Below are 13,653 nucleotides of genomic sequence, written 5' to 3'. Positions count from 1 at the left end.
AGGTGACTTAGGCAAAAATCAAGGCATCCCGCTGACTGTAATCTAAAAAGAAAAAAACAGTTCAGGCAAAAGTTAGGGATATCAAAAGAATGAAAACAGAGAAGTCAACAAGTTCCTGAACAACACAATGTTGTAACTACCAAAAGGAAGAAGTGACTGCCATCTCAAAAGTTATCTTTGCTTGTGAACCATCATCATTATCAAAGGTGCAAATCCAAAAGTCTCTTGGAACCTGAATGCATAAGTCTGATTTAGCTGAGCTTAGGACTGAAGATTATCACGAAGAGGGGTGGGTACAATAAACTTTGAGCCATTATCCTTTGTTTCTTAAAACCGTGAACCAAGCCACGTTACAACCCTTGAAAGTCCTAATTGAAGCATGGTTAGTTCGAAAGCATACTGTCACCAAAAAGGTATCCTGACTCCTCAAGGTTTACCAAAAATGCTGAGTTGATATTTCATTTTTTACAAATGTCACGCTGTTACAAATACCATGTTTTTACAAATATCGCTCTTTCACATCTCCTGTTTTAATGTTTTCAAAAACTCAAGACAAACGTATGCATTGCATCTCATGAATTCATTATTAAACATATTCTGCTACATAATTTCAAATGTTAGCAACAGAAAGAATTTGCAAAGGGTATGACTAATGACTCAAAATTAGCCCAACCAACAAAAATTATTCCAAGAAACAATGTCTCCTACGTATACAAGGGGCATGACACGTTTCGCCCAATCAATCTGGGGCAATCAAGTCAAGGTTCGAAGAATCTCTCAAATGCCAAAAAGTCAAAGGCATATATCTCAAATGGGTTTCAAACTATTTCCCAATCAATCTGGGGGCAATCAAGTCAAGATTCCGAGAATCTCTCAAGGATGCCAAAACAATCAGGGGCACGCATCCAAGTAGATCTGAATCTACTTCCCAATCAACATGGGACATTGTCTTGGGCCTATGATTACTAGGGGCATGTCGCCCATAGTGCACATCTCATAAAGTCCTCGCGAGGCGAATCTTCCCAAAGTTCCTACTAGCGGGGGCAAATCTATGCAAGTCCAGTTCGACATCTTGATCAATACTCAGTGACGTGTCCTAATCAAATCCAGGAATGGTAGTTACTATAATACTGGGGGAAATATTCAAGGCATCCATGCCTTCCCGCAATTCCGATGTCACAAAATCATATCCCCACAGAGCAATCCTCAAGATATCTTCAAACATACTAGTCCTGACAAAGACATAGCTCCTCAACAGAGTTTACCTCTTCAACACTATCGGATCTCCAACACTTTGCTTATTAAATATCTCTAATCCCTAATCAGGGAACATCAAGTTACTGATCATCCCCAAGCAGAAACCATGAATCCCCAGCCGAGCATTTTCAAGACGAGATCAAACATCAAGATCAAACATCTGAAGATTTATCTTCTCAACTAAGACAACATAAATCATATTCGCATACCATATGACACAAACATATTCATACATCGCATACATCGCTGCATAACAAATCCATAACATACAAAGTTTCTCATTTATTTTGAGATACTCATTACATAAACACATGCATCATGACATAAGAAAACTAACCTCTACTTTTCAGGATATTACTATCTCTATTTGCAAAGAGTTAAGTCGACACCTTTGACGGTTCCTTAACAATCTATTCTCAAGTATTAAGTCGACACCTTTGACGGTTCCTTAATACATCAAGAGTTAAGTCGACACCTTTGACGGTTCCTTAACGACACACTTCAGATATAAGTCGACACCTTTGACGGTTCCTTATACAATCTATCTGCATATCTGAGTCGATACCTTTGACGGTGCCTCAATGATATGCTTCAAAGTTAAGTCGACACCTTTGACGGTTCCTTAACGACACACTTCAGATATAAGTCGACACCTTTGACGGTTCCTTATACAATCTATCTGCATATCTGAGTCGATACCTTTGACGGTGCCTCAATGATATGCTTCAAAGTTAAGTCGACACCTTTGACGGTTCCTTAACAACCCACATCAAGAGTTAAGTCGACACCTTTGACGGTTCCTTAACGACACACTTCAGATATCAGTCGACACCTTTGACGGTTCCTTATACAATGTATCTACATATCCGAGTCGATACCTTTGACGGTGCCTCAATGATATGTTTCAAATTTAAGTCGATACCTTTGACGGTTCCTTAAATAACCCAACACAGATTTGAGTCGATACCTTTGACGGTTCCTCAACATTCGAACAAAGGAAAACAGCAAAAGCAGAGATTTCGTAACAATCCATACTCCAACAACTACCAGATGGCATCTACAAGCCCATCTCCGACAAAAGTCCCTACTTCAAATAGGGCAAATTTCTTGGTATTCTGGTGTTCAATCATCTCCAACCTTCAGATACCGACTGGCATACAGACCACTCTACATCTTCAGGTTTAAGATAATTGAACAGGGGCAGCTGTCATACCCCAAAATTTGCCCATGTTATTTTCCACAAACAAAATCAAATCAAAACACAAAGCTCCAAAACACACTCCCCTACACAAAAGCTCTGAACTAGGGTTTGATTAATTCAAAGGAAAATCATTGAATCAATGGCTCAAGGTGTTTCCATAGGGGCACTAACATCCCAAAGTATCTCCATGTAAAGTTTCAAGTCAAACAGAGACAGTCGACTCTCAAGGGCAAAACAGTCATTTCAAGTCAAAATACAGTCAAAGTTCAAGATATTTGGTCAACAACATCCTCATAACCCTAAAATCATCATTTGATCAAGGATTGATCATGATGATGCAAGGAAAGATCAGAAAAGTCAAAAGTCAAAAGTTACTATTTTGGGCATGAACTAAAAAAGTCAACCAAACTTTGAAGATTCACCAAATATTCATACTTCATCAGAAAAATTCCCACCAAAGCTCATTTTGAAGGGAATTAATTCCTCTATCCAATGGTCCAAGAATCAGAGCCCATAGGTCGATGGTTTGAGAGATATGGCTTCATACATTATAGGTCCTTTTCAAAAGTCAACAAAAAGATACTTTTTTCAAAAGGACATAAAATAAGAATGGAAAAAGATTTTGATGTGAGACCAAAGACATTGGTTAGAGGACTCTTCAAGGTTTCTAAAAAGTCCAAGAACACTTCCGTACCTCAAAAATTGAAAGAGATAGGTCTTGTCAAAGTTGAGTGATTTTGGAGGACCAAATGTGAAATATAAGAGGTTTAAAATGGATTCCTCACAAGTGGGCCTATATTTGGTGATCCAAACTTGATCCATAAGATATGTATGCTGCCCAAAACCACAAATCCTATGCCACGAAATTATTCAATTTTTGTTATTTATTTTGATTTTTTTTATTTAAAAAAGAAACTAAAAATCAAATAAATCAAGAGAGAGCTAAATATTTGATAAAATATATGATTAGGATCCAATCCAATCATCATTTAAGGCACATTATCAAATAAATTTTGTGCTAAGGTAGAATGGAAAGGAATATATGTGATTTGGCCAAAATTGGAAACATTTGCAAATCAAATCTCCAACAAATTGCAATCTTGGATTCAGAAGATTTGACCAAGTTCTATGACCTAAAATCAACCCTAGTCCATCTCTATAAGTACATGAATGAATCAGATGCAAGGGTTACACGAAGTCTGCCTCAAAAGCTCAAAAATCCGAGTGCAAAAATTAAAGGAAAACTCAAAATTGTTCTTGACGATTGAAGCGAATTCAAGGAATTTTGAAGATTCTAATTCACCACTGGATCCTCACTGAGTATCTCTCGATCACAACCGAAGCTTGAAACATCCAGATTCGTCATCAAAAGCTCACGCAAAGCAAGCGTGGTCCAGTGGAGGAAAGTTCATGCAAAAGGCGTTGGAGGTCTAGGACCTGTGTTCGATCCTTGGTGTGGGTCATCCGTTATTTTATTTTTTCTTGAGAGGTTGTCTCCACAAGATCTGGTACTCACACCATCACCTGTTACCATCATGAGCCCTCATCATCTAGCCACTGGATCACCAATGTCTTGGATCTGACGGATACAAAGCTAGAGGTGCACCATGGAATTCAGAAGTCCCTCACACTCGATTATCTCAGCTAAGTCCCTTTCTTTTATTATTGTTTTTTTCTATTTCAACTAAATTTTAAATATTTATTGATTTATTTCTATTTTCCTTTTGTTTAAAAATAGTTCTTCCATAAATTCTTTAGGAACTTTCTTTAAATTCTTTATTATTTATAAAAACTATTTATTTTGAACTTTCTTTTTTTAATAATTAATTTGATTCAATAATAATTATTATTTAATTCAATTTGTCTAATTGATTAAGCAAGTTAATATTTTTATTAAATAATCAAAAACGTATTTTACCGATTTAATTAATTAGGTAGAATACCAATAACTGATTAAATTGATATTATTTATTCTATTAACCATGGTTAACTTGTACCCTAATTAGGGTTTGCGAGAATTTGTCATACACTGAAAAAATATTTCTTTGTGTATTCTCTTCAGGTTTGGCTTTACAAATACTTTCCGACTGCGCGCCACGTCAAATGCAAAGCTAAGTTCTAACCTCTCTTATTTAAATATTTATTTATTTTTTATTTTATTTAATCAGGGTTTAGTGCCCTTGTTAATGAAACTTCTCCTACACTTACTTCTTTGTTCTTTTGCCAATCCTTTAATGGTCAGGGTCAATGCTTAAAGTTTGGGGCAAACCTTTGCTTATCAACCTTCTTCAATCGAAGCTAAGTTTCTTTTACCTTTTTTATTTATTTATGGTTATTGTTACTGATTAAGGTTAACCCTAGTTATCATTTGATTTGATAATGCACTCACCCTATTTTTGTTTGCCTTTTCAGGTTTTGTTGACTGCCAAAGCTACGAGTGTTGGTAACCCTAAACCCTACTTTAATTCTTTAGCCCTTATTATTACTTGTGTCAAACCCTGTTAAGGGATCCGCTGGTTACAATTTCCCGCCCCCATATTTTGCTATATCTGCGTGGTTAGTAATCATAGGGAGTGATAACTTTGAATTGAATCTAGAATCACTTAACTATAAGATAATATATTTTGAACTGATCACGTGATTGGTGCACACACGCACACTTTTGGGTAACCCTCTCTGTTGCCCGTTGCCTGTTGCCTTGTGTATTTTTTGCAGAATAGCCAGTCCCTCGAATACGAGGATACCTCAGCCATGTTGCCTCGATTAAAGGTCATGGTCCCTAATGATGCTGCCTTCGATACACTAACATGACCTCGACCCTTGGAAGTTGCCTACGAAAAAGGCTGAGGTATCTTCTGGTTGCCTACGAAAAAGGCTATTCTGATCCTTCCTCTTAGACTACCTGCCTCTCTATGGCATGGGTCAGTCTTTGGGCGAACGATAACTCGACGACCCTTCAACCTCCAAACGAAAGGCTTCCTGCCCTCTTATGGCAAGGATAGACCGTTTCATTCTGAAAGGCTAAAAAGAGACCTATCATCTGAGTTTAAGGTAATTGCCCCTAATTGCCTTGCAATGCTCAAACCTTTTTATTATATTCTTTCTCATAATTTTTCAAAAGGGCAACGCTTATTCACAAGCTAAAGTCCCTATCTCTTTCATCTACATTTTCTAAACAAACGAGCAAGCAAAGCAATTAAGAGCCCATGGAAAACCATGGATGCAAAGGGTGCCTTACACTTTCCCTTTGCATAAATTACCCCCCGAACTTAGATTTCTTTTAAAAGGTTTTTTTCTGTTTCTTTTTGCCTTTCTGAATTTGTTTGGATAAAATAAAAGTCGGTGGCGACTCTTGCTTACCGTACATTCCGATTATTAAAAAGTCAGTTCACCGTGTTACACTACCTAACGTTCCGGTTAGGCTTTGCGTTGTCTTTACTAAGGTTAAGTTCAAATCGAAAGATACCTAACTGTATTAACACTCTTTTACTTTCTATATACTGGAATTAGACTTGTCATTATTAGAACAAGTGGGGGATTGTTGCAAATTATTAATAATAATTAATAATATGAGTGTGTTCCAAAATGACAAGGAAAATATGCTATGATTTGAATTTTGAATTCGGAGAGTGGTAACTCTTCATGAAATGTTGCAACCGTTTGTACTGAACCATGCTGTGGGCCAAAAGTCATAACTCTTGGAAAAGAAATTGTTTCACCAAGGGTCGCTACCTTGTGAAACAATATCAACATGGCCTATAAAAGCATAATTTTGGATTCAGAATTCAACATCACAAAATGCAAATCATCTAGAATAATTCCAGAGCACTCTTCGCTACATTCGAGTTTTCGCCGGTCTTGCGCAAACTCGATAAGGCTGAATTATCCTGGGTATTCCTGCGTAGAAACTCCAAGACAAATTGGGAGTGCTTGAAATACTATAAGGAAAGTGTTCCGTACACGATTCTAGCCTCGATTCCATTCGGTTTAAATTAATTTTCTAACATCAATGACGGAGGGAATAATTAGTGATCTCAAAGAAATGGCCATGATTGTGCAGGTGATCAGGTGACAAAGCTTAGAACTCTAATGGATGAAGTTGAACGTGACGTTAAGAAACTTTTTGCTGAACAGAAGTATTTAGATGAGAAATAAGAATCGAACGTGGTCCTCTCTACCATGTTAATACCAATCTGAACCAACTTACGATTGGTGTGTAGCTGTCATTCTTGTCATCAACATGTGAGGATAAAATGCAGTCATAATTAATTTGCATTGAAGGCTTTTAGGTGGAGTATGAGGATTGGTTTCTATATTAGCCATTCATTAGCCCTATCTATCATAAAATATTGAATTTTTAACATTTTTATACTAAATTTGTTTTTAAAATAGAGATATCAAATTTTATATTTTTATAAAAAAGGAAGGAGCATAAATACAATTAAACTTATTAAAATGAGTAAGACATTGCCATCATAAATATTATTCATTTAGAGCAACAACATTTATGCTCAGAATTAATCATAAGAACATAGTCGTCTTTAAATTTTCATATTTGAATTATTTTAGTATATTTTAATTATTTAAGAGATCTCAAGCCATAATGAAACATATTTATTTAAGTTGAACGTATCATTCAAATCGATTCTCACTCTCATATTTTAATTATTCTCTCACTAGCTTGTGCATTAAATACCTTGTTTTAAAAATTGGACCGAACTAGCCAAATCAGACCGGAAATTGGAGGGTCACCGGTCTGGTCTAATTGTTGAATCAGGTATGCTATTCAACCGATAAAAACCTGCCAAAATCAGTCAAAGTTGAAAAAAATCGGTGAACCGACGGTTTAAATGCACGCTCTCTTTTTTTGGCACAAAACTGCGTCATTTTCATGATTTTTTAATAAAAAAATAAAAATAAAATATAATTGCCTTGACTGCAACTTTGGTCCCTTATTTATTTATTTTTTTTTTAATTTAGATCCCTTCATTTTAAAAACTACTATTTTAGTCCTCTTTTGAGTTTTCGGTTGAAAATGGGACAAAAAGAGGGCAAAAATTGCAGAAAAAAACAAAATAGAGAGACGAAATTGCACAAAGCACTTAAAAAAGGGACTAACATAGTTATTTTTAAAATGGAGAAATGCAAAATAGGGCGATCAAAGTTGCAATTAACCCAATATAATTAAAACCTTATTTAAAACAACTTTTTTTCTGTTTGTAACTAGACCTAGGTTAAAAAAATTTATTTAAATTTATATTTTGTATTATTTTGTATATTTTGTATTATTTTGTTGTGAGTGATTATTATATTTAGAATTTGAATCTAAAGAATCAACATGTGAAATTATGATATTTTAAAATTTTGTAGATTTTTAATATTTTTTTTAGAGACTAAGTCATCTAATTCAACTGATTTAATAAATATATAGTAGTGCAATAGAGACGAGATTATTTAACCGAGTTATTCGATTTAATCCGATTTAGTCATGCGGTTCGACCACTAACCCAGTAATTCAACCAATAAACCAGTAACCCAGTAGTCTCACCGATTTGATGACCAGTCCAGTTTTTAAAACAATGCGATAAAATGTAGTATTGCACGTGATCCTCTCTTCACTACACTGAAAGCACAATGTCGTTGCAACAAAACAGTATCTCGTCATTTCATTGATCATCTCAAAAGTCAAAACATAGTATGAAAGCATAAGGGTCGTTGCAACAAAACAATACCTCGTCATTTCATTGATCATCTCAAGAATTTCTTTAGTAGAATATTACTATAGAACTTTGAGGTATCTGCCCATCCAAAAATTAAAATTAGTACGGAGTCTCCAAACTTTTTTAGCCAATAAGGCTTAATTAAAAGGTTTTCAAACTTCTGAATCACACAGACATAGAACTATGTCGATGCTTCTTCTTGAGCAAGTGAATCTTATTATTTAAAATATTCTCACCTCACTATATCCATGAACAAATATTATTAGGCAGGGAAAAAGCAACTCATAGTGTAAGAATACTTTTCCCAACATAAGGTTTTTTTTTTCCTTCAAACCTTTTCATTTGTACAGGAATTCGGTCTACCGATTCAAGATCTCACCTTATTGAATCGAATTTTAGACCTTTTAGTGCGGTACTGGAATTCGCTCTACCTATTCAAGATCTCACCTTATTGAATATCACCTTATCGTATCACCATTCATTTTTGATTTCCCAACAAAATATATCTCATCCGCATTATGATGAATATCCGTTTGATGTTGGTTCTAATTGTTGACATATTGTTTAAGAACAGAGAAAAGATCACACACTGTACCAAATTGGCTGCGGTAGAATCAAAAGAAATATTTAGAGCCATTTAAAGCCATAAACATTGAAAGCCATAGAATATACCATAAATCAGTTTAACCAAGGGCCTGAGAAGAAAAGAAAGCTATTGCAGCATACATGAAACAAAACATTACCATACAAGGAGATGAAGAAAAATCCAGATCTAGCTTCAGGGACACGATTTATCTCACTTGTGCACCATATAGAACTTGCAATTTTTCATCCATGTGAATAACTTCCCTAATAAATACCAATATTATTAGACCCATTTTTTACCTCACAGTTTTTGTATGTGAATTTCATACAGACTAAAAAAAAGTAATTCTAATGTAAACAGTTTTGAATTAATAATAAAATTATCTTTTTCTTTTCTTTCAAATTTAAGCTAGTGGAGTCCAAAAAAACTCACCTGAGTCATACAGGTTTTACAGCTCAGAATATTGACAGATACTTCCGTAATATCAAAGTCTTAACAACTACAACTTACAAGAAGATTTACAATTATAATCTGACAAAATTGTGTTGTACAGCTGGAAGTTCATCTCATCATTTTGTATTCTAGTTCATTCCACTTCATACAATTCAACCCCAGACATAGTCAATATCAATATTTTACTCATTATTAATAGTTTTCTTCCTGAAACTAATCAGAATACTAGAACAGAGTACCAAGTTTATCCAACTGAATCTTCTCAACCGAAAACGGTGTTTCCCCTTAATCAGAAATAACTTGCTTCTGACAAACAAACCATTCAAGTAAAACTGTATTTGAGTTTATCGAAGAACGAAAAAACTGTATTTGAGTTTACATATTACAACAACCTGTACAAGTGTGATTGCAATGCAAACAGCAAAATGCATAGAGCAACCATCCCAAGAGGCTAAAAGTTTCAACATCAGGAGGAGTATTACATTTTATTACAATAAAACGATAGAATGGGGAAGGAGGTGTATAGGCAGTCCTACTACAAACAGCTGGACTTACCCTTCATATGTTTCAGTAATTGTCATGATGAATGTTGTGCAAACTCGAGCACCTTGGTTCCTGTTCAATCCTGAGAAAACAAAAGGTGCAGAATCATGGCAGTACAGAGGAGGAAAAGAGAGGTCATAAGCAATTAACAAGTAAGAAAGAGCTTTCGTTACTGATTCTTCCAACTCTTCCCCACAAGCAAAGGCGAGTTTCAGTACTCGTCAGCAAGATATAACTCGTGAATTTGTTAGTTTACCGATTTCAGCTGTGTATACTATTCTCTCTTATTGTGCTCGCTTACAGCGTTAATTTGAATCCCTTGGACAGGAAGTCATCCCTGTAAAAAAGCGAAGATGCATAACAATCAGGAAAGAGCATACAAAGTTGAGGACCATTTATTTAAAAACTGTAATATAAAAATATTAGCCAGCTGGTTCAGATGGGAATTTAGAGTAATAGAAGCCATAGATCTCAGTAGATTTGAGTATCTTTTTATAATAAAAAATATGAATATTTTGAAACTCTGGAACTGAATCTGACCCTAATTCTTCACAATACACATCTCTATAACACCAACACCTTTAAAAAAATGTTTCGTGTGTCCAAAACCGACACCGGCACTTGTAATTATGTTTAATTTATTCATTTTTCCAAATTATTACTAGATTCGACTTGTCAGTGTCATGTTACCGGTGTCTTTGCTTCATAGATACACATTCCATCTTTGAAAAATTAATTCTAGAAATGAGAACTTAAATATCCATCCATCAAAATTTAAAAATGGGGCCCTTCTAGTACTACTACTACTTTTCTTTCTCAATAATTGTCCTACAAAGGGAACTAGAAACAACTTGTTCAAGTCAAGGTCAACTCAAAAAGAGACAGTCACACAAACATAACAAAAACAAAACAAGTTGAGTTAAGAGTTCAGACAAACACAACTTTCTTTCATATGAAAGAAAAAGGGAATTCTCAAATTCAGCACTGTTTTATTACCTTTTCTTCTTATTCTTTTCGTCCACAGATTTCGGTTTTTTGCTTTGAACATTTCGTCTCAGCAAAATAGGTGGGACAAGGCTTCCCATACAAACCGTTCCTTCAATGTTATTAGGCATTCCTGAAATTCTAACCCAACTCAAATCCTTACTAGCAAGATTATACCAACATAGCTTCTTACTATCTTGCTCAAACAGAACCTTATCCCCATTTTTCGAATAACCCAAAGGCTTCAACGATTTTATCAACTTAACATCACGCGGTTGTTCCACCGAAAACAATTTACACCACGATTCACCTAATCCATACTCTCTCATAACCCAAACATCAAAACCATCTTTCCCTCTATTCTCAACCATACAAAGCATCCCTCTCAACACCGCCACATCCATATCCAATTTCCCATCCACACTTCCTGGAAGCTTCACTTCCCGAAAAACCTCAAACCTTAGATCAAAAGCCACGATCAAATCGAGCGACTCCGGTTCAAGATCTCGAGTTACAACCCAATGCAACGCACCGGAAAGATAAACCCCCATGGTTCTAGCACAGCATAGAGCATAAGGCATACTCGTTAGGGTTTTCCAAACATCAGTTCTCATAGTATAAATCTTAACATGCGAATCGAAGCTACGATTATGAAGATCAACAAAATACGAAATGCTAACCAATTTATACTCGCCGGAAAACGAATCGTAACCGAATCCGTAAACACGAGCAGCCAGTAAAGTCGTTATCGCGTGGTTTTCCTTGGTTTCCTTACGGATGAGCGGCTCCGATGGAATAATCCGATGCTTACGGATTGACGGATTCCAGAAAGCGATATCGTCGGCGATGTTGCAGATGCAGAGAAGGCCGTTACAGGAACCTAAAACCTTGATGCGGTTACTGTAACACATGAGAGGATGATCGAGTTCCTTGACTCTATCCATGGAGTTCAAATCGAGTTCGAAGAGACGAGAGTTTTGCCGGAGAATGATGATGGAGTGTCGAGATTTGGTTAGGTGGAAGAAAACGAAGTCGGTGCTGTCGATGAGGGAGCGCCACCACTTGCAGATGGTGCGGAGACGGAGGAGAGGTTTGGCCGGAACGCGGGAGAGGATTTCGGTGATTACTTCCGACGGAAGTTCTGCCATCGGAGGATTTTCCGTTGGTTACTTTGAGATTCTCGTCGTCTCGATTTCTTTGTTGCTAGGGTTTTTTTGGATGATGAAATCTAGAAAATACTCCCCAACCACATACTGTAGCTATGACTTTACGGAATTATCCTTTATCTTTTTCCTTATTTTATGATAGAAAATCAGAGTGGTTGGTATTTGCAAAAGGTAAACAGTCATTTTAGTTTTGTGACAAAATCACTTTCCGTAAAATGAAAATCTTTTTTTTTTTTATGAAAGTAAAATGAAAATCTTTTATGTACGGTTAAAATTGTACACACATAGCCATAGGAGAAATGGGGGATCTATACTCAAATCTAATAAGCTTTATATTACATTAATTACTTTTATAATATTATGAATATTTATCGTAATGCTATTACATCATAATTATTTTTATGAGTTTTATTGAGTCTTTTGTGGATATATTAAATATAGTTCATATATATATATATATATATATATATATATATATATATATATATATATATATATATATATATATATATATATATATATATATATATATATATATATATATATATATATATATTAAATACATTAATATACTCGTAACGGAAAAATCATAACATATTTCAATCTATCCTATAATAATTTTAGCTTTAGACATATGACGAAATTTCATGTTTGTTTCCTGTTTTCAAAGGTGTATCTCCGTAAGTATTTTTTTTAATTTTACGTTGAATTGTTCTGTAGATATATTTATAGAACCGTTTAAACAACATTTAAAAAAGCTTCGTAGATGCATCTACGAAACAATTCAACGTTAAATAAAAAAATCTTTCGTAGATAAACCTCCGAAAGCCCTTTCCCATTATGGTATGGCCCTTTTCCCATTAAAGCTAAAAGAACGGAAATTTTAAACTTAAGGGTAATTGTTTTTAATTGCTTGCTCAATTAAAATTCAGATTTCAAATGCTTTTCCCACTTCTTTTCAAATCAAATTTAAAAAGACTACGCTTATTTACAAGCTAAAGTGCTTATTCAAACATTTTCTTATTCACACACTTCAAACATTTTGAAAATAAAAGTGAGCTAAGCAATTAAGAGCTCATGGATAACCATGGATATAAAGGGTGCTTACACCTTCCCTTTGTATAACCTACCCCCCGAACTCAAAATCTTTTTAAAAGGTCTTTTCCTGTTCTTTTAGGCTTTCTATATATATTGGATAAAATAAAAGTCGGTGGCGATTCTTGTTATCCGCACATTTCAAAAAGTCAGTTCTCCCACCGTATTACAGAGACTCTATTATATAGCCATTAGAGATTATAGGAAATAACGACGGTCTTTGGTCTTGTTCAATGGTTAAACGGTTAATTAGGAAACAGTTCCAAAAGCAATTACTCTTTCCAAAGCAATTTTTGACTGTTTTTCTGATAGAAGTTATCTTGAAATACCAATGCATGCATAGTCATTGATTGTACTTTACACCGACCACTGATGTGTAGATAAACTTCAAGTCAGATTTCCTTGTTTGACTTAGAAGATTCAATGTCTTTAAACATGTCATGACATCCTGTCAGACATTGTCACTTTTCTTTCCTTTAAGCACATAGCTCAAGATTCTGTAAAAGATTAAGACAGAGCATCTTTTGGACCAAATAACAGACTCCCTACTTACTCACTAGTTATAGACATAGACTTCTGTTGTACATAACACCTTGAGACTGTTAGACACACAGCTACCTGATTAGTGTTGAGAAGGAATCGTGGTTA

General features: G+C 35.0%; 1 protein-coding gene across 2 annotated transcripts; it reads right to left on the bottom strand.

Moving 5' to 3' along the window:
- Positions 1-9,538: 9,538 nt before the first annotated feature.
- LOC131626746 (F-box protein CPR1-like) lies at positions 9,539-12,026 on the bottom strand. 2 transcript variants are annotated; one of them, XM_058897593.1, is made up of 3 exons: positions 10,757-12,026; positions 10,017-10,097; positions 9,539-9,842 (listed from the first exon to the last, which is right to left on the bottom strand). In XM_058897593.1, exons 1-2 carry the CDS (start codon positions 11,890-11,892, stop codon positions 10,058-10,060), a joined length of 1,176 nt encoding a protein of 391 aa, XP_058753576.1. In that variant the 5' UTR covers positions 11,893-12,026; the 3' UTR covers positions 9,539-9,842; positions 10,017-10,057. The 2 variants fall into 2 exon arrangements, with proteins under 2 accessions (XP_058753576.1, XP_058753567.1); XM_058897584.1 differs by having other exon boundaries at positions 9,539-10,097; positions 10,757-12,025.
- Positions 12,027-13,653: the final 1,627 nt, after the last annotated feature.

This window comes from Vicia villosa, linkage group LG1 (genome assembly GCF_029867415.1).
Source record: "Vicia villosa cultivar HV-30 ecotype Madison, WI linkage group LG1, Vvil1.0, whole genome shotgun sequence".
NCBI classification, from domain to species: Eukaryota; Viridiplantae; Streptophyta; class Magnoliopsida; order Fabales; family Fabaceae; genus Vicia; species Vicia villosa.
This window is presented reverse-complemented; position numbering and strand designations above follow the sequence as displayed.

Excerpts from the sequence above, each read along its gene's own strand:
- LOC131626746 (XM_058897593.1), bottom strand. The coding sequence starts at position 11,892 with ATGGCAGAACTTCCGTCGGAAGTAATCACCGAAATCCTCTCCCGCGTT. Across the intron at positions 10,098-10,756 it reads GAAAAGAATAAGAAGAAAAG|GGATGACTTCCTGTCCAAGG; the intron begins GTAATAAAACAG and ends GCTTTTTTACAG.